At 39.6% G+C, this 21,887-nt stretch overlaps 2 protein-coding genes across 2 annotated transcripts in view; both read right to left on the bottom strand.

Moving 5' to 3' along the window:
* Positions 1-1,837: 1,837 nt before the first annotated feature.
* TXNDC12 (thioredoxin domain containing 12 (endoplasmic reticulum)) overlaps positions 1,838-21,887 on the bottom strand; it is a 27,617-nt gene continuing 7,567 nt past the window's right edge. Inside the window, exons 2-7 of the mRNA XM_012639467.1 lie at positions 17,203-17,263; positions 8,301-8,353; positions 7,392-7,465; positions 5,427-5,496; positions 4,698-4,781; positions 1,838-2,684 (exon numbers count right to left, since the gene is read on the bottom strand). Of these exons, the coding sequence (XP_012494921.1) occupies positions 2,605-2,684; positions 4,698-4,781; positions 5,427-5,496; positions 7,392-7,465; positions 8,301-8,353; positions 17,203-17,263 (422 nt within the window). The 3' untranslated portion in view covers positions 1,838-2,604. The remainder of the gene's footprint in view (positions 2,685-4,697; positions 4,782-5,426; positions 5,497-7,391; positions 7,466-8,300; positions 8,354-17,202; positions 17,264-21,887) is intronic.
* Positions 11,419-13,137, bottom strand: KTI12 (KTI12 homolog, chromatin associated (S. cerevisiae)). Its single transcript, XM_012639466.1, has one exon. The coding sequence runs from the start codon at positions 12,996-12,998 to the stop codon at positions 11,934-11,936; it is 1,065 nt and encodes a 354-aa protein (XP_012494920.1). The 5' UTR covers positions 12,999-13,137; the 3' UTR covers positions 11,419-11,933.

Raw genomic sequence — 21,887 nt, 5'->3', positions numbered from 1 at the left:
ATTTGTCTATCAATGGCCACTTGGGTTGCTTCCACCTTTTGGCTATTGTCAATAATGCTGCTATGAACTTGGGTGTACAAATTATCTGTTCAAGATCCCATTTTTAATTCTTTGGAGTCCATACCTGTAAGTGGAATTGCCACATCATATCGTAATTCTATGTTTAATTTTTTGAAGAACCCTGGGAAATCACTTGAAGAAAGATGAAGATCTAGAAATAAATTCATTAAAGTTTTTGTGCCTATATATTCCTTGTGAAGTCTTTATGTACCCCGGATTAAAACTTCTGTTCCAGCAAATCACACTTCGGAACATTAAAGGAAGTAATGTGGTGGGGAAAGCATGAGTTTGGGATCAGACAGTGGTTAGAATCCAGTATTTACTTAGTCTCCAATCCAAGGGCTAGTCACTTCCTTCTCTGAAGTTCTCTTTTCTATAAAATGAGGTAACAATACCTATCACAGGACCATTGGTTGGTTGTATTTATTTTTTAAAATTTTTCTTTAAGAGACAGGGTCTAGCTGTGTCTCAGGCTGGATGGAGTACAGCGGCCTGATCATAGCTCACTGTAACCTTGAATTCCTGGGCCCAAGCAATCCTCCTGCCTCAGCCTCCCAAGCAGCTAGGACTAAAGGCATGCGCCATCACACCTAGCTAATTTTTAAATTTTTTGCAGAGACAGGGTGTCACTATGATGCCCAAGCTGGCCTCAAACTCCTAGGCTCAAGTGATCCTCTCATCTTGGCCTCCCAAACTACTGGGATTACAGGATCAAGCCACCATGCCTGGCCTTATTGATAGTACTGAGAAAATAGATGAAACAAGAAACTAGCATAGAGTCTGGCAAGTCACCTGAAAGTACAGTTTCAGGACCTTGATACACAGGACAGAAGAGTAGCCTCTGCCCTAGAGGAGAATGGCCACCTGATGACAGCCACAGATGTGCAACTAGGTTATTTCAACATCAAGTGGTACAAGGCTGGGACAGATGTGCTGGGGATGACATTTTACCCTCATGAGAAGGTCAGGGAAGGCTCTCTGGAAGAGGTGGCTCAAAATGGGTTGTGAAGGAAGAATAGAAAGAAAACATGTTTTAGGCTGAGGAAACAGATGAGCAAGACACAAAAGCATAAAACAGCATGTTTTCAGGGAAACTCAAAGCAATTTGGTGTCACCACAACAAAAATGCAGAGACATGAATGGGAAAAATGAGGTTGAAGAAGTAGGCAGCTTCTTAAAGGCCATGGCAAAGACCTTGACTTTATCCTGCACCTTGGTTTCCTCACGTTTCAAATTCTTCTTCTGTAAAATGGGGATTACAATAGTACCTTTCTCGCAGGGCTGTGAGGAGGACTAAAGGGAAACTAAATAGGATAATACATAGAAAGCACTTAGAAGAGCACCTGGCACATACCAAGGCCTGATAATTTCCTAACATTATTATCTTAAACGTACAAGGACAGGTTTTAAACAGGGGAGTGATGTGGTCACATTTGTGTTTTGAAAAGATTACTCCACAGGGAGCAAGGAGGATGGATTTTAGGAGGAGAGATTATTAGAGGCAGTAGGCCAGTTGAGGGGCTGGAGCAATAAATGGTCTAGGAAAGAGAAAAAACCTGTCTCGTCCTAAAACAGTGATAGTGAGGACAGAGGAAATTCAGGTATTTAAAAGGTAAAAGAGATGAGCCCTGGCGCTCATTTCAACGTGGAAGGTCCAGGAGGAGGAGGAGTCCCGGGTTAGGACTCTTATCTTAGGACCTCTAAGTTAGTTTTCTTCCTGAAGTGATCTCCATCCCTCCCTCCATTCTGCAATAACAAAAAGGCCATCACAGCACACTTCCTTTTACAGTTTTATTAAAGTTTAATGGAACAATATTTTATCTTTTTTCTTATTAACCTCAGTACAAAAATACAGTTGATGACTTGACAAAATGGCTACACCTAGGGCTTGAAGGTGTGAGATTCTCCAACATTAACAAGGGAAAGCATGCTTCCAGCTGGAGCTGAGTCCAAGCACACAGCCATGCATGCAAACAGGGAAGCCCAAGCAGGAGGAGAGGAGGGGGGTTGCAGGGATTTGAAAAGAAGTGCACAATTATTCCCAGGAGAAAAAACAGGCTGGTCTCCTATGTAGGCAATAGATTTACTGATTTACATTTAGGATTTATTGTTTTTTAAAAAAAATTGATAAGGTATTTCTGCAATTTCAACATTGTAGAAAAGATGCTACTGGTCTTCCCTTTCACCACTCAGGTGAATAAAGTGGGAGGAAATGGGAAAAGACTCAAATACTCAACTCTGAGGAGTAAACCTCCAAGTGGCTCAAGTTTTGTGTCAAAAGGTTTCATTCTTTACATTCAATGACAAACTGACATTTAGGTGAGAGGGAGCAAGAGAAGAAAGTCTGCCACACTCTGCTGGATCCACGAACATGTAGACCAGCTTCCGTTAGCAGAACTCTTCCACAGTGAGAGCTCCTTCTGGTGTAGACAGGAGCAAAGTTTCCTGGTCAGTTTAATTGTTCTGGGTGATTCCTCAATGTTCCCTCCCCTGCTGCTTTCTTTCCAGAACACTAACTTTGATGAAAGAAGGGATACATTCATGTTACAACTCATGTTCAAGATGTTTCTCTCTGAAGGCACCACCCGTCAGCCGTTCCTGAGCTTCCTTCATCCCCTGAACAACTGTGAAATAAAAGTTGGGGGGGAAAAAGTATGAAGGACATCTTTAATATTTGACATCTGCCAACCAGTGTAGACTTCTAAATGTTTTAGGAGAAATATGAGAGGAGTGCAAGATCTGGACTCGAGATCTAGTTCTGGATTTTAGCCCTGGCAAGTCATTTATCTCTTTGAATTTGTGTCATTTATAAAATGAGATCATGTGACTTGCTTCACACTGGATTATTATAAAAATTAAATGAGAGAAGGGATAACAACAGTGCTTTATTAACTATGAAGTCCTATAAAAATGTTAGCAGTTGCTTTGGCTTACCCTCTAAGTTAGAGCTGATCTTGGCCAACTATGGATACTCACTTGACCCTAAGGAAGAGGGAACCCATTCCTATCATCCCATTGTATCTTTTGGATGAATGTTACATTTATGTCACTTCCTGTGGTTACAGGTTACAATGATGTGTATGTGTATGTGTGTATGTGTGTGTGTGTGTGTGTGTGTGTGTGTGTGTGTGTGTGTGTGTCTGTCCTGGGAGTGGGGTTGGTCATTTCCAGTATCAACTATACATGGGAGAAGCCAAGTTGTTAGGCAAAAAAAGGGAGAAACCTAGAAGGAGGGCCTTAGGTAGAACTGCAGATGAAACTTCTTGTCTATCTTGGGGCATCCCTCTTATGGATTCAGACTTCAAGAAGGACAGCTATAGGCTCCTGAGTCGTGGTTCTGCAACAGCACCCCTATCAATGGCAGGCCAGGTGCTGGGTTGAGCCAGAGTCTGTAAATCTTGAAAAACAAACCCATAAGCTCATAAAAGCCAGATAATATCATCTGTTATTTCCCTTTTGTTTTGCCTATGACTTTAGTAAAGTCAGGTTTAAATGTTCTAGTTTCACGTCAGCTGAGCTGTGGGGGATTCAGGGAAGGGTCCTGTGTTCACATCAGGACTATGCCAGTGTGGAGATGGCAGTTCTAACTTGGATGATATTCTAAAGGGAAGGTGAATCTCAAAGTACAAGGATTGGGAGCCTAAAACCCAGCTACCCTTCTCCATGCAGAAAATTTCCCTCTAATGTCAGTCTACAGTGATCTGCATTTGGTTAAGGAACATGACATTCCTTTATCCATGGGAAAGAGTTGATAACATTTCCAGATCTCTTCCCCCCCCATTCTGAAAATAGGAGTTTCAAAGACTCAAAACATAAAGTGATCGACAACCCGGCAGCATAGTAATAGAGGACATACAGCAACTTAGCAAACACCCCTCTTTTTTATCGATTAGGGGAAAAAGGAAAAAAAACAGCGACAATACATGGCATAAATTCCAACCGTTGCCTCCAGAATGACTGTGCACAAGGATTAGAAAACAAAAAGCACAACTGATGTGATTTCAACTTCCTTCACCTGTTTGTGCTGATGCTATTCTCTCTGTCTGGAACATGCTTTCCCCATTCTGCTGCTCACTAGGTCTCATTCTTCAAGACTCAATCCAGTTATCACTTCCTCTAGCAAGCCTGACCAGCTCTCTGTTGGGCTACATCCCCCTTCCTTCTCACTTCTATAGCTTGAAATGTCCTCCTCATATCCATCCAGAGACAAAATCTTATTCCTCTAGGTCCAATTAAAGTTTAATACTTATGAAACCTTTAGACCTGTTCAGCTAACAGTATTCCCCCTTCCTCTGAATTCATATAGGAAGAATAGTATTACTGCAGTGGTATAAGTTCTGGATTCAAATCCTGGCTCTGCGACTTATTAACTGTGAGACCATGGGCAAGTGACTTTCTCTGTGAGCCTCAGTTTCCTGTGGGTCAGTCAGCTCTTCCACTGGACTGTAAGTGGTTGGGGGAAAGAGCTCAGTTTTATCTTTCTCCTATATCCTACGTAGGATCTAGCCAAAAACTAGACAGGAAGGAGAAGCTCAGCTGGCATGTTGAATTGAGTTTCCTATCACAGATTTTGCATGTTGTCCATCCTAGTTAAATCTAGCAACAACCCATCCTCCTTTCTCTCAGCATAACTGTACCTTGCTCGGCATTGATGTAGAAATACTTGTAGCTGGGATTTCCACTCTCATTGATGATTTCAGGACGCACCTTGCCACTGGGATCTGTTATAGACAAAATGGCACAGGGGTTTGCAGTAATTACAATAGACAGGTACTTTCAACACTATATGGTACACTAGGCCCTATGGGAAATGAGGCTTCCTCCTCTTTGCAGCCCGTCATATCACCACCCTACTACCCCTTGCATTTCTGCTTCCTTTTCTACTTGATAATGGTGGGATCATACATTTTTATTTATAGCCCCCATAAAATCTAGCAGAATACTGAGCAAAGATTACTGGTCATTAAATATCTTATAAAATTGTTCATGGAAAGACATTTGTCTGGTTATGCTATTCCATTGCCTCAGCTACACCATAGGACAGGGTGGGAATTGTGGGTCATCTCTGTCCCTGTAGTGCCTAGCATAGTGCCTGACATATGGCGATGCTCAAATGATTGCTGAATGAATAAATAGATGATCAAATTCTTGTCATTGCTCACAAAAGTAGTTAGTTAATGAGAAAAGTTTCCCTTCAAACTTGTAATTCTGGCATTCACACCTCCCCCACTCTCTCCTGAAACTGGTTTTCGTTTGTTTTTGGTTTTGGCCATCCTAGTATAGTTTCACCAGGTAGAATGAGTGCCGTCATTCATATCTCTCTCCATCCACATCATGGATCCCCAAATTAAGATCTTGTGCCTTACCCAGGAAAAGGATTCGTGGAATATAACCCCCATCAGGGCTGAAATCTTCATCTTTTGGTTCCTCTTCATCCTATTAAGGTTAAATGTAAACCTTAAGCCAGGTCGTGTCCTCCTTTTCCTCAAAACCTTCCAGTGGCTTCCTCCTTGCTCAGGCCAAATCCCCAAGTCCTTGCAGTGGCCTACAATGCCCTACATGATCTGCCACCTAGTCACTTCTCTAACTGCATGTCCTCCCCCTTGTCTCAGGCTTTTGGACTTGCTCTTACCTTCTGCCTGCACCCACTTCCCCCATTATCCACATGGCTCACTCCCTTTTCAGCATCAGACCTTTGTTCAAATGTCACTTTCTTTTCTTTCTTTTTTTTTTTTCCTTTGGAGACAGAGTCTCACTCTGTTGCCCGGGCTAGAGTGTCGTGGCATCAGCCTAGCTCACAGCAACCTCAAAATCCTGGGCTCAAGTGATCCTCCTGCCTCAGCCTCCCAAGAAGCTGGGACTACAGGCATGCGCCAGCATGCCCGGCTAATTTTTTCTATATATTTTTAGTTGTCCAGATAATTTCTTTCTATTTTTTTGGTAGAGACAGGGTCTCGCTCTTGCTCAGGCTGGTCTGGAACTCCTCAGCTCAAACAATCCACCCGCCTCGGCCTCCCAGAGTGCTAGGATTACAGGCGTGAGCCACCACGCCCGGCCCTTTTCTAACCACCTATTTAAAGCTGTAGTCATCCCCTCCACCCTTCATTTTTAGCCACAGAATTTACCACTATCTGATGTGGTTTATTTTACTTATTTGTTAGTCTGTCTCCCCACATTAGTCTGTTATTTTGATGAGGGAATTTTGTCTGTTTTGCTCACTGCTGTATTGTCAGTACCTACATCACTGACTTGCATGTAGTATTTCTTGAATGAATGAATTAACAAGACTGGCATTCTAGCTACACTTGTGAAGTCATGGTCCTCCCAGGAGATAAAACCACACAGTTGGTTTTCTTTTTAAGAAATTTCTGAAGTTAGCGAATGCTCACTAAAGATGTTATTTCTGTCTCCTTTGAGGAGGAATCCTAATTTATCATAGAAAGTCGTAAGCAGTTCATGTGCATGGGAAATCAACAATAACTTTATAATTTATGGTGTGGTTCCCATTTCAGGGGATAAATGGGGTCATTTCTTCGAACTGTAATATAACTTTGCCTTGGTGAGTGGTTAGCATTCAGGCTATCCATTACCTATGTAAACAACTGTTTAGGTGCCTCAATGTTAACTGTTAATGTGTTTGGAAGATTCCCAATCCTAGGTTTAAGTAAACACTATCTTTACGGAAACTTATGGCTAGAAGTATCATCATAAAGCACCTAAAAGGGAGCACAGCTAGGTCAGAGTACCTATTCTTATCACTTATTAGGCTCTACGACCTTGACCAAATCACATATCTCCTTCAAGCCTAAGATGTTCTTTTCTGTAAAATGGGGATAGCACCAATGGCCTAAAAATCCTTTCTAATTCTAAGATCTGATATTCTATGACTCAGCATTCCAAGACCTGGAGTCCATATGAAGTCTATAAAGGATATCTCATGAGGAAACAGGAAGGTGGTCCATATAAGCTCAGCACAGAGCAGGTGCTTAACTGACTCACATTTTGCAGGGAGTTTTGACCTGAATATATAACTATACCTTTAGTCCAGCTATACAAAGACGTAAAACATGTCATAATCATAAACTAAGGATGAAAGGACCTTAAAATTTCATCATTATATTCAATCTCTCCTTTCCTTCTACCACCCTGAAGTAGATGCTGGATGGCTTTCTAAAATATCTGACGCAAGCCTTAGTATCAGAGGTCAAGAGAAAAACACATACATACAAGTAAACAGCTCTGCTGAATATGATTTTATATCATTAATAATGCTAACTCTAAAACAGTAAAGTCTTAAAATCATAGCAAAAAGGAGAAACTCTCAATCTTACCTCAAGATTCACCATAACAAAATTATGGGAAAGTTCTGAAATTTCTGTAGATTCTGCAAACTTGGGCTTTAAAGCTAGAGGGGGAAAGAAAGATTTTGAAATAGAAGAAAACATCATTATCATACCCAAAGCCTAATTAACATGAGCATCACTATTTCTCTTTGGTAGTTCAGGCTGTGTTTATTCATATAACTTTTTTTTTAATACTCTAAAAAACCAGAATCTGGATACCTGAATTCTGATCCTGCTTCTGCCACTTATTTGCATACTTATGTGACCTTGAGTGACTTACTTCATTTCTCCGAAGCTTTTACCTCATTTATAAAATAAGGATAATGCCATACAAATTTTTTTAAAGTATTATTATTTGCTTTTTATAGTTACATTTTAATAACTTCTATTGAAGCAATAGACAATACAGTAATAACACTGTCACTAATGTATATAAAATTACACTAATAATTTCCATTAATTTTACACTCTTTTTCCAACTAGAATTTTTTTAAGTGTAACATACCAAATGCAAGGAAAAAAACTCATTGGGAAAATGTCAAGGTGGTACAGCAGAAAGAACATATGCCACAGTGTCAGATAACCTTTGGCTCTATTAATAATTCTAATAATTTGGTTCCCACCTCCTCCAGGAAGACTGCCCTAACCTCATGTCTCTCTCTGTACATGATTTCAGCTTCCTCTAATATTTATTGTCCATATGGCATTTTAGCACTTAATCTCATACTCTACATAACTGTATCTTAATCAGCTCACCCCATAAAATACAACTGTATTTCTTTGGTATTCCTTAAAGCAATCAGTAGTACCAGGTCAGAGTCAGTGCTAACTTTTGTTAAATATTAACATTTGACAACATATCTGAGGTTTGAACTTAGATTGAGCACTTACACTTACCTTTGCAAGCTCCACACCACGACTTGTGGATAATCACCATCAGGGGCAATCCACTTAAAAGCAAAACAAAGAAGTTATAATCTAGTAATTCCACTTCTTAAAATCTATTCTAATAAAATGACCAGTTTAATTAACGTACATTCACGTAGTACAATTTCAACTGGGAAAATCTTAAGACAACCTAAATATTCAATAATAATAGATTATTGCCCTAATAAAATTATTGGTAAAGTCTGACATTTCTGTAAATTCCACACATTTGGGTTTTAAAGCTAGGGAGAAAAGATTGTAGAATAGAAGAAAACATCAAATTATAATACTTCTAAACGTTATGGTACTTCTAAATGATTACTATTATATGATCACTGAAAATGTTAATGAAAAATTTTCAATGGTATAATGTTATATAAAAAACTAGGGTACACAATTATCTATAGGCTGCTTATTTTTTTCCCCTGGACACAGGATCTCTTTTCCCTGGGCTAGAGTGTAGTGGCATCATCATAGTTCCCTGTAACCTCAAACGCCTGGGTTCAAGCAATCCTTCTGCCTCAGCCTCCTGAGTAGGTGGGACTACAGGCTCGAGCTACCACACCAGCTAAATTTTCTTTTTCTTTTTTTATTCCAGAATATTATGGGGGCACAAATGTTTTGGTTACATAAATTGCTTTTGTACCGTTTGAGTCAAGGTTATAAGTGTGCCCATCACCAAGATAGTATGCACTGTACCCGTTAGGTGTGAATTTACCTAACCCCTCTTCCCCCCTCCCACCTGTTTGATTTCTGATGAATATTATTTTCATGTGTGCACATAAGTGTTGATTGATTAGTTCCAAGTTAATGATGAGTACATGTGGTGTTTGTTTCTCCATTCTTGTGATATTTACTTAGAAGAATGGTCCCCTGTTCTATCCAGGTTAATACAAGAGGTATTAGTTCACCATTTTTTTAATGGCTGAGATGGTACACATATACCACATTTTATTAATCCACTCATGTATTGATGGGAACTAAATTTTCTATTTTTGTAGAGACAGGGTCTTGCTCTTGCTCAGGCTGGTATAGTCTGCTTTTGATTATACAAATATGTATAGAGAAAAGAAGATAAAAGGAAATGCACCAAAACATAATAGCAGTTATCTAACAATTGGGACTGTGGATGTTTTCCTATACTTCTGTATTTTCCAATTTTTCTACCATATAATCTTTATAATGAGGGAAGAAAGTGTTTTTAAAAATAATGAGTAACATAACCCACCTTACCAGATTGGCCAGATGAAGCTCTTAAACTCTCAAGGCTCACATGACAACTAGTAGAAGGGCCCTTAGCCATTGGCTTTCTCCATCACACAACCCCCTGTATCACCATAACAACATACGCTGTATAATAGCTATTACTGCATTCGGCATATTGATTCGTATCTATTATTTATCCATTTCCCTCCACTGGACTTGGAGCTTCCTAAGAAAAAGAACTCTTCACTATTTTGTATCTCTTATGTCTGACGTATACAGTATTATTGATAGCAAACACTTATCATTTTATATATATATTATTTATATATCATTTACTATTGGCCAGGCACTATTCTAAATATACATAAATTAACTTATTCAGTAAGTGTCAAATAAATTATTCAGCTACCTCATCTTACGCCTACCTCAAAACTAGGATAGATTTGTGTCTCCGATACTTGTGAAAGCTTGCAAATCAAATGAGCAGGGCAAGTTTAGGTGGGTAGTGGGATCTAAGTAACCATAATAGCCAAAATGTAGTCAATGTTTATTATATGACATTGTGCTATGCTTTACATGCATTATCTCATTAAATCCTCAAAATAACCCTAAGGTAGATACTATTAGTGGTCTCACAATGGAAATGAGAAAACAGAGTCCCAAGAGGTTAAATATTTAGCCACATAGAATCCAGGTTCTGCCACTTACTAGCTAACTCAGAAGTCTAACTCCAAAACCAATGTTTTTTCTAACCATTACAGTCGACTTCAATTTAGAATGGAAGTCCAGAGTCCATGGGTTTAAACCCAGCTCCACCAATAAGCAACTATTAATAGCTTAGAATCAGAAAGTGAAGGTTAGAAAAGGCCTTTGAGGTTGCCTAGTCCAAATCTCCGTACCACACATCAATCCTCTCTGTTTACCAGAAACAAAAGGTGGTCCAGATTACCAGATGAACAAGGAATACACCATCGAGCAAGGCAGCCTATCTACCCAATAGCTCCATGCAGTTTCAGAGCATGCACATTTTTAAATGTTTTGCTTCCTCTTTCCTCCCTGGCAAACTCCTATTTATCCTTCTCCAGCAGGGATCAGCAAACTGTGGTCTGTGAGCCAAATCAGCCCACTGCCTGCTTCTGTACGGCCCATGATATACAAATATTTTATTTTTTGGCTCTTTTAAAAGCATTATATATTTTTTACATTTTTCCGTTGTTGAAAAGCAAATCTAAAGACTCCTTGTGACATGTTAATCTTAAATGTAATTCATAGTTTTAATTAAAACACATTCATGCTCATTTGTTTACTTACTTTAAGTGCAACAGAGACCCTATAGCCCACAAAACCTAAACAACATTTACTATTTGGCCCTTTGCTGACCATTATTCTAGAGTGATGGTTCCCATGTTAAAATTCCCTTTAAAGCCTTTCCAAAACCATGTTGCTCTCTTTTGGGCTCCCAGAGCATTTTGTCATCATTCTCTGACCAGCCCTTTTCATCCTATAATCATCTGTTTACTTGTATTTCTCAGCAATTCCTCAAAGGCAAAGACTGTACCCAATTTTTGAAAATCACAGGCACTAGAAATCAATGAAGAATGAAAGACAAGCTTAGTGACATTTGCCTTGAAATACAGAATGAAGCACAATAGTTATGGGAGTTGTCATAATATAATTACTCTAGGTTAGACCAAAACTAGTGCTAGTCTTCACTGAGCACTATCAAAATACTATTTCTAAGGCATAACAATGATACATGTGTCTAAAATGTTTCATTAAATAAGTAACATGGAGAACATTAAGTTACATTACATGAAAGAGATTCCAGCACACAATCTACTTTAAAAGATTTTATTAGAGGAAATAATCTGGTGGTTATGTTTTCAGTTTCACAAAATCAAAGCCTCCCAAGGACAGAAACCAATGGATCTATCTGTGCACTCAGTCCCAGGACAGAGACTAGCAAAAAGTATGGTACTAAAAAAATGTTTGGTATGAAAAAAGGGCAGGTGCAGACACAGAACTGCGCCATCTTCAGTTTCTGTTTACAATTGTTTTAAAGCAATTCTCATCCATCCAGTCTGCTCTCCCACAACTCAGGGGAAAACAATGGCGTGTGACAGCCCAAGTAGAATCCACTCTAAGCAACCTCTGTTCACCTGAACTCTGTCCTCTGAAGGAATTTGCCAGGATACTCCAAGCTAGTTCTCCATTCTCACCTTATGCTGTAAACGCAAGGCCTAGCACAGAGACAGTCAGGAAAGTTTGTGCGAATCACTCACAACAGCTCTAGTACAGTACTATATCAATATGCTCTGCAGACCCTCATACTATTCTTCCCAGAGATACAAAACACAGTGGAAGTTAGGAGTCATGGCTTTCCCCTACCCACACTGGTTAGTGCAGGCTCTGGCTCAGATACTGAAGAAACATATTGGCCAGTTGAGGCAAGTTCTCATTGTTAGGATGCATTTTAGTGTAGGAAATGAACTGGCGACGGAGGCGACTCAGTTCTGCCATCGTCAAGTGCCGGGTAAACCGCAGGTGCTCCGTGGTGCCAGGAAGCGTCAGCAAATCCCCGGGGACAGCGTTCTTTTGCGCTTCCATCAGCCCGGCCAACACTTGGCTGGTGACCTGGTCCAACTGGTGCAGAAAGCTGCCCGAGGCGAGGGGCTGGGACTGTGTAGACTGGTGGGGTGGGGGGGCTCGGTTCTCAAACAGGGCAGCCTGGATCGCCGCCAGGGGCAACGGCTCCTCTAAGCCAACCAAGGTGAACAAAGGTCGGTCCCAGCGGTTCCGAGAGTCGGGAGCCTCAAAGCGCAGCGTTAGGGCCTCCAGCAGTTCGGGAGGATAAAAGGCACTACTAGACACAGGCTTTGCAGATTTTTCGGTCTGCGGAGTCACGAAAGCTGGAGAATCTGTTGCCCCAGTTTCGTCTGGCACCTGTTCCTTAAGTACGTCAGTCTGGGCTCTCCCGTTTACTACGGAGTTCGCTGCATCCAGTTCCCTGAGGACACCAGTGTCCGCCGCCTGAGGTCTCCGGCCCTCAAAGCGTGGCCTCCAACTCACACTGACATTCCGGCCCTTGTTTTCCTCCGCGCCCGCCACCTGAGGTCCCCTGCTCGGACCGCCGGGCCGTACGCAGTAGACCAGGCAGAGCGGGGTGCGCGCCGCCCGCGCTAGGCAGTAGAGCTCGTAGCGGAAGCCCTTGATGTAGTTAAGCGAGTCCACGATGACCACGTCTTGGCGACTCAGCTGCCGTTCCACCGCGGCTCGCAGCGCTCCGCGCAACGCTTTCTCACGGGCAGAGTCGCCGTACACGGTTGCGTCCTCCGCGCCCAACACCGCTGCGTCGTCCACCACGTACACCGAGCGGCCCTCGGTCGCCAGCGCCTCGCGCAGTTCTTCAGCACGCCGGCTCTTGCCGCTGTACGGCAGTCCGCAAAACACCACGAGAGGCATCCTCTCAGGGAGCCACCATATGCAATTGCGCGGCGCCAACTTCCGGGTTGCCTGCGACACTGGCGTAAGCCGGAAGTGCACATTGCACTTCCTGCCTCCTTTCACTCGTACAGAACCTCCTGTTTCTATAGAAACAAGAGACGCCTACTAGGCCCAGGTCCAGCTTTCTCAGGAAAGAGATGCAGAGACTGAAATGCCATCAGTTATTTGTGCCAAATGGCTATAGGCCTCAGGAGAATGTGATCTCCCTGCGGCCAAAGACTATAACCTATTGAGGCCTTGGTGAGCATTAAATACTGTACAACAATCAGCAGTATATTTAACATACAGAAGGCAATTCATAAATGCTAGTTCTTCACTCCTCCTCCTAAACTTACTGGCTCTCAGTAAATGTTTATTCAATAACTATTTCAATCATTGAACATCTCCCACGTTTGGGAATTCAGAGATGAACATAAAACAGCTTTCCCACAGGAGATCAAGTGTCTGAATGGGAAGAATCAAGCTCCTACAATCAGAGTAATAAACGCTATAACGGATAGATGTAGGTGCGGTTATAAAAGAACAGAAGAGAAAAACAAACTGCCCAGAGAAATAATCCAGGAATAGTCATTTGATTTAGAGCTTGAATGACTAACAGGAATTTTTCCCCTGGCTAGATTTGCCAGATAAAATACAGGATGCCCAGTTAAATTTGAATTTCAGATCAACAACAAAAAGTTTTTTTAGTATAAATATGTCCCAAATGTCCCATGGACATATTTAAAATTGCTATTTATCTAAAATTCAAATTTAACTGGGAATCCTTCATTTTTGTTTGTTAAATTTGGCAACGCTACTCCTACAGAAGGTTTGAGACCCAGAGTCATGAAATTGTAGGCTCTGTTCTGGGAACACCAAGCACTTCAGTTTGGTAAATGCAGAAGTGTGAGTGTGTCCGTACAAGTATGTGTGTGTATAATGTAGTTGCATATATATTGGGGTGTAGGTCTTTGTATCTCTCCAGGACAGTATAGTAGAAAACGTTCAAATCTTGGCTCTGCCACTTGCTAACATTGTAAATACTGGCAAGTTATTTAACTCTTCTGTATTTCAATTTCCTCTTCTGTAAAATAACAGCAATTACTTCATAGGTGTACCAACCTAATAGGTTGTTGTAAGGATTAAATAAATCAATGCGTGTAAAACACTTAGACTAGTGCTTAGCCTTCCTTCCCCTCCCCTGCCTTTTCCCTTTCCTTACGCACTAAATTGTGCATACACTAAACCTACTTGGGACTTGAGACTATTCAACATGAGTCTAGCAGGCAGTATGGTATACTGGTGGAGAGTGCAGGCTCCAAACCCAGAGTGCCTGGGTCTGCCTTGACTCTGCCGCTTAACTAGCTATGTGATCTTGGGCAAGTTACCTTAGAAAACTCTGCTTTAGTTTTGTCATCTCTGAAATGAAGATAACAGTAACACTTCAGAGAGTTGTGTGAATTAAATTAGTTAATTCACGTAATTTAATGTCTGGTGCACAGTAAGCACTTAGGGCAGTTGACCCTTGAACAATGTGGGGGTTAGGGGTGTTGACTCCCACATACTTGAAAATAACTTTTGACTCACCAAAAACTTAACTACTAATAGCCTACTGTTGGCCGGGCGCAGTGGCTCACACCTGTAATCCTAGCAGTCTGGGAAGCTAAGGCAGGTGGATCGCTCAAGGTCAGGAGTTCAAGACCAGCCTGAGCAAGAGCGAGACCCCATCTCTACTGAAACGTAGAAAGAAATGATCTGGACAACTAAAAATATATATATAAAAATTAGCCGGGCATGGTGGCACACGCCTGTAGTCCCAGCTACTCGGGAGGCTGAGGCAGAAGGATCGCTTGAGCCCAGGAGTTTGAGGTTGCTGTGAGCTAGGCTGACGCCACGGCACTCTAGCCCGGGCAACACAGTGAGACTTTGTCTCAAAAAAAAAAAAAAAAAAAAGTCAAAAGCACTCTTGAATAATAGGAACACTTCCGCTAGGTTTGTCTAACTTTTTTTTTCTTCTGGCACTGCTTCTTCTATGTCTTCTTCCTCATCATCTGGCCCTATTTTGGAAGCACTCATCTGTATCAAGTTGTGTTCTGTTAATTCCTCCAGTATGGTGTCTATTAGCATTTGAGTTTCTCCAAGATCCATATCTTGAAACCCTTCACCCCCCATTATTTTTGCCATAGCCACAATCTCTTTCACGATTTCCTTGATTATCTGTGTTATAAATCCCGTGAAGTCACACACAACATCTGGACACAGTTTTCTCCAGCAGGAATTTACTCTTTCAGGCTTGATGGCTTTCAAATTTTTCTATAACAACGACACCATCTTCGATGGTGTAATCTTTCCAGATTTTGATGATGTTCTATCAGGGTTCTCTTCCATAGCATTAACAATCCTTTCCATAGAGTACCATGTGTAATGAGCCTTAAAGGTCCTTTGACCCCTAGTGTAGAGGCTGTGTTAGAGATGCTGTGTCTGGGGGCAAGTAGACCACTTTGATGCCTTTGGTGTTGAATTCATAGGGCTCTAAAGGACCCAGACATTGTCTAATATCAAAAGAACTTTCAAGGTATTTCCTGACTTTAGGAACAAAGCATTGATAGAACCAATCCAGAAAAAGTGTTCCTGTCATCCAGGTCCTCTTATTGTATAACCAAAAGACTGGTAGCTGGTGTTTATCTTTTCCCTTCAAGGCTTAGGAGTTAGCAGCTTTCCAGATAAGGTTAATTCTGATCATAAACCTGACTGCATTTGCACAAAACAGTAGAGTTAGCCTATCCCTTCCTGCCTTCAATCCTGGTGCTCACTTCTCTTCCTTACTAATAAACGTCCTTTGTGGCACTTTTTTCCAGAATAGGGCATTTTCATTTGCATTAAAAACCTGTTCAAACAGATATCTCTTCTCCTCAGTGATTTTCTTAATGGTGTCTGGGAACTTGTCTGCTGCCTCTTGGTCAGCAGAAGCTGCTTCTTTTATCTTGATATTTTTTAAGACAATCCTCTTTCTAAAATTGCCAAACCATCCCTTGTTGGCATTAAATTTTCCAGCTTTAGATACTTCACCTTCTTTTTGTCATATAATGACTTCATTTTTTTCTCAAATTAGAGTCTATAGGTATGCCTTTCTTATAGCAATCCTGTACCCACATAAAAGCTGCATTTTCAATATGAGATAAAAAGATACTTCGTAAAAACTGTAAGGTTTTTGTGCCTGCTGGTGTAGCTGCAGTGACAGCTTCGTGAATTTCCTTTTCTTTTTTTACAATGGTCCTTACGCTGGATTTATTCTTCTTGAAATGGTGGGTGGCAACCACCTCTGTAGACCTCAGTCTATGGTACATATCAAGCAATTCAACTTTTTTTTCGTAATGTCATGACTTTTTTCTGCTTCTTGGGAGCACTTCTGGCATCACTGGTGGCACTTTGTGTGGGTTCTATGATGTTATTCTAGGTTTATGGTATTTCACTAAACTTAGCATGAAAAATACATGAAAACTGAGAGAGATCACATTTTACTGTGACATTCTATTTACTAGAGAAACTACTCACATGGAGATTAGTATCACATGATGTTTTAAGCAGATACTCTGAAACACTTGAGCTCACTGCAATAGCAACAGGAGGTGGCTATGAAATTATTACAGTAGTACAGTACATACTACAGTTAATTTTATGCAGTTATGATTTAATATTATATCTTTATGTTTGTTTACATTTCTCTTAACTACAAATGGCACCATATGTGGTCTATAAGTATTTGTGTGCATAAATTGTAACTTTTTATAATAGATTTGTATATATTTTATGGTAGTAAATGATAAAATAGACTATTTTCTACATATATTTTATATATTCATGACATACCTAACTTTTTCTTAATGTTTTTTATATTTCTAGGCTACATGGTTCATCTTGCAAGTATTTTCAAATTGCCAAAATTCTTCAAAATATTTTTCGATATATTTATTGAAGAAAATCCACATATAAGTGGACCTGTACAGTTCAAACCTGTATTGTTCAAACATCAACTATAAATGTTAGCTAGTATTATTGTTGTTATCAGGCAACTATTTAGCTCCTACTCTGCCTTGGCATAGCCCTTCACCTAAACTTAATCTAAAGTTGGTAACTGGAAAGTGTTTTGCCACCATAAATGACCTAAAACCATGTTTTGTACCTGGCAGCCGCTTCTTTCTTTCCATCTTCTAGTGTCCTCCAATGAATATGATCTCCAAAACCTGGAAGGAAAGAACCTTATAAACATTCACACAATGAATAAAGAACCTTATAAAACATTCGCACAAACCCAAGAAAAAGTGTGGCATGTTCACAAGATACCCACTAAAAAAAATTTCTTACAAATTAAAAAAAAAATTTTTTTAAAAAGGTTTTCATCTTTTAAGAGCCTGGTGTTCAAGTCCCACCTCTGTCACTTTCTAGGTATGTGGGGCCATGGATGGTTCCGTACCTCAAGCCTCAGTTTCATACCTGTAAAATGGAGATAACACCACCTAATTCATAGTTTTAAGGAGATTAAATTAAATAATGATGTGAAATGCTTTGTAAACTATCACAGAGTATGCCAATACTTATAAGAGTAAGAATTTTTCACAGACTAAAAATAAAGCAATAACAAATCATAACTAGTTAAAGGTGATACAGCAAAATACAGCTTTAGATTTAGAAAGACGTGGTTCCATGATTCCATTTCTTATTAAATGTGTGAATTTTTGTGAGTGAAGTAAGCTCTCTAAGTTCTAATTTCTTCATCTATAAAATCAAGATAGTAATACTTACCTCCAAGTAAGGATTTAAAGCTATTGTTTTTGTTATTCCAACAATTCAGCCAGAATGATCTTTTTAAATCACATCACTGCTAGGTAAACAACTTTCAGAGGCTTTCCAGTGCCCTAAGTACAAAGGTCCAACTCTTGCAGCAGGGCCTACAAAGCCTTTCAGAATATGGCACCTGCCCACCTCTCCAGCCTCACTTTCTGTACTTTTCCTAAGAGGCTATAAACAAAAATACTTTCACTTCTTTAAACACAGCATGCATTCTCTCCCCTCCAGACTTTCATTATCACTGCTACCTGTGCCTTTCCTCCCCACTCTTACCTCCAACTCATTTTTCAGGTCTAAGCCTAAAGGGCATTTCTTCTGGTTTATCTTCCTTGACTCTCAAAGCACCCTATTCTTGTTCCATCACAGCATTTCCCAGGCTAAACTGTAAATGTTTATGTATCCATCTCCCTCACTCCAAGGGGAGTTCCCTAAGTGCTGGGACCATATCTGTTTTATTCTCTCCTGTTTCTCTAGCATTAGCAATACACATGGCCATAGTAAGTGCTCCATAAAATATTTATTAGCGAATGAATCTTATTTAGGCCATATTATATAAAAGACTTAATTTTATATTCAAAAAATGTTAATAATCATAATAATCCCAATTGCTATGTATTGACCACTTTATATGTACACAGCATACTACACGTGTTATCTCATTTAAATTTGGTCTTAACATGCCATGGTGGTGCGTGCCTATAGTCCCAGCTACTCAGGAGGTTGAGGGCGGAGGATTAATTGAGCCCAGGAGTTCGAAGCCAGCCTGGATAACACAATGAGACTCCATCTCTAAAAATAAGTAAATAAGTATTTAATTTGGCCTTAATATTAACCCAATTTTACTTAACCTCTCTACACTTCAGTTTTCTCATCATTAAAATAGGCATAATAACTATATCTCATAAGGTTGTTACTGAATATTAAATAAGAAATATATGCAAAAAACTTAGCATAATGTTTAGTATATTGTAAGTGATCAGTTAAGTAGAAGCTTTTGTTATTCTTTACAGATGAGACTTCGGAGGCTAAGAGAAGTTACATAATAATCTGTAGCAGATCACATAATTGCTAAATGGCCAAGCTGAGATGTAAACATCAATCCTGTGCCTTTTCAGTAACTATACCTGTCTTCCAGACCTTTCTTTCCCAGAAGTAAATTCAAATCTGATTTTTAGCAGTGCTACCACAGGGAAACAAAAGGTCATCCAGCTTAGCACACAGAGACAACAGCCAAACTAACCATCACCACTTTTCATTCCCAACAGCATGGGCTGCTGGTCAAGAGAAAATGTGTCACTTGCCTAGGGCTCAAAGTTTGATCCTGAAGAGTGAATGAGTGAGAGTGAAAATGGGAGGATGCTCAGGAGAACTTAAAGGTGTTTAACATGATCAACATCATTCTATCCGTCAATACCTAAACTTGGGCAACTGAATCCTGCTTTGGTGAGATGCCCAACTATACAGTTTAAAAGGGATATGCACCTACAAAATAATGAAGTCTTAGATAAAACAGACTTTCAGAATGTACTCACTAGACTCAGTAATAACAGAAAGCTTACACAAAGTAAGCTAAAACCAGATGAAAAACAGTGAGCAACAAGCAAAAGGTAAGGCAGCCCTGAAAGCCAACGTCCATTATGATGTGGCAAAATGGAGATGAACCTGACACTCCCATATTAACCCAACCCTCAAAAGTGACTAATGTGATTCCAGGCCAGTGGAACCCCCTGGTTTCTATGTGAATCGAATGCCGAATATTTCTGGAGGAAAGCATTCTTCACTTTAGGCCTCCAGGATAGTAGCCAGTGATGATGAACAACCATTATGAACTCACAATCCTAGAGCACCAAAAATGTAAGAAAACAAGTCACCACATGAGCAGAAGCCACAAACATATTTAGACTCTGAGAACTTCAGATATTAGAACTATCTGCCACAGAATACAAAAATAACTATGCATGAAATATTTAAAGAAATAATACACGGAATCACAAAAACAGGCATGCAATATACAAAATAAATAGGCAAATCTGTGAAGGCACCAAATAGAACTTCTAGAAATTAAAAATAGAACTGTTGAACTACAAAGTGAATAGATATTCAGTGAAAAAAGGAAATGAGCAATCAAGCCACAAAAAGGCATGAAAGAACCTTAAATGTACATTGCTAAGTGGAAGAAACCAATGTGAAAGGGCTACATACTATATAATTTCAATTACATGACATTCTGGAAAACCAAAATTATGGCGATAGTAAAATGACAGTGGTTGCCAGGGGTCTGTGGGACAGAGAGAGATGAATAAGTGGAGCGTAGGGTATTTTTACAGCAGAGAAACTATTCTGTCTGATACCATATATATCAACAGTAGATATATGTTATTATGGCCAGAATTGTGTCCCCTAAACCCCCAGATTCATAGTTGAAGTCCTAACCACCAGTACTTCAGTATGTGACTGTATTTGAAGATAAGAGACTTTAAATAGGCAATTAAGGTAAAATGAGATCATTTGGGTGAGCCCCAATCCTTCAAAGAAGAGGAGATTAGGACACAGACACATACACACAGGGAAGACCCTGTGAAGACACAGAGAGACTACAGCCATCAGAAGAAACCAACTCTGCCAAACAAGATCTTGATCTTGGACTTCCAGCCTCCATAACTGTAAGAAAATAAAATTCTGTTTTTTAAGCCATCCAGTCTATGGTATTTGTTATGGCAGCTCTAGCAAACTAATACATACATCCTTATATATTTGTCAAAACCCATAGAATGCACAAACGCCAAGAGTGAACCCTAATGTAAACTAGGGACTTGAGTTAATATTAAATAATAACATATCAATTATAATAAATGTACCACATTAATGCAAAATGTTAATAGGAGAAGTGGGGGAGGGATGGGGGAAGGGCATATACAGGAACTCTGTATTTTCTACTTAATTTTTCTGTAGACCTAGAGCTGTAAAGTCTATCAATTTTTTAAACATTCAATGGATAGTTTGAATTTTTAAAAAAAGAGAGAGGTAGAGAGAAAGATCAGAAAAAGTTATTCAGAATGCAACACCAAGAGACAAGGAGATGGGAATTATGAAGGAGAGGCCAGGAGATATGGAGTAGATTGAGAAAGTCTAATAAACATAAACTTGGAGTCTCAGAATGAAAAGATGAAGAAAAAAGACATATTTGAAGAGATAATGGCTGACGATTTTCAAGAACAAGATAAAACATGAATCTGCAGATTTCTTCATAATGTGTACTAATTGAGATAAATTATAAAAACAAAATACATGAACACTTAAGTGTTGTAAAACTGCACGGCAACAAAAACAATGAGAAGATTTTAAAAGCACTCAGAGAGAAATGATATATTTCCTATAAATGATCAATAATTAGACTGACAGGAACAATAGAAATCAGAAGACAGCAGAATGTCATCTTTGAAATGCTGGGGAAAAAAACACAAAACTCTAAACTTAGAATTATGTATCCAGCAAAACTATCTTTCAAAAACAAGGGCAAAATAGACATTTATAGATAAACTGAGAGATTTTTCTCTTTCATCAGTTATTCACTATTCATTATTATTTCAATAAATAAATATTTATTAAGCAGTATCATGTAGTGGTTAAGAGCATGGACTCTGGACTTGGACTCCCTGAATCCTAGTTCTACCACTTACTAACTGTGACTCTGGGCAAGTTAAGCAATTTTCCCTACCTGTGAAATGTTTCCTCCACTGTAAAACAAGGGTAATAGCACCCGCCTCATAGAGTTGCTACAAGGATTAAATAAATGAATATCTTAAAGAGCTCAAAACAGTATATGGGACTTGAGAATTGCTATAAGTATTTGCTATTAATATACATACCAAGCACTATTGTAAGTACTTTACAAATATTGATCCTTATAACAACCCTATGAGGTAGATACTCTTATTAATCCATTTTACAGATGAGAAAATTGAGGCACGAAGTTTAAGTAACTTTCCTAGGGTCACATGGCTAGTGAATGTCAGACCT

Source organism: Propithecus coquereli, unplaced genomic scaffold (genome assembly GCF_000956105.1).
Source record: "Propithecus coquereli isolate 6110/MARCELLA unplaced genomic scaffold, Pcoq_1.0 Scaffold14, whole genome shotgun sequence".
Taxonomy (NCBI): domain Eukaryota; kingdom Metazoa; phylum Chordata; class Mammalia; order Primates; family Indriidae; genus Propithecus; species Propithecus coquereli.
This window is presented reverse-complemented; position numbering and strand designations above follow the sequence as displayed.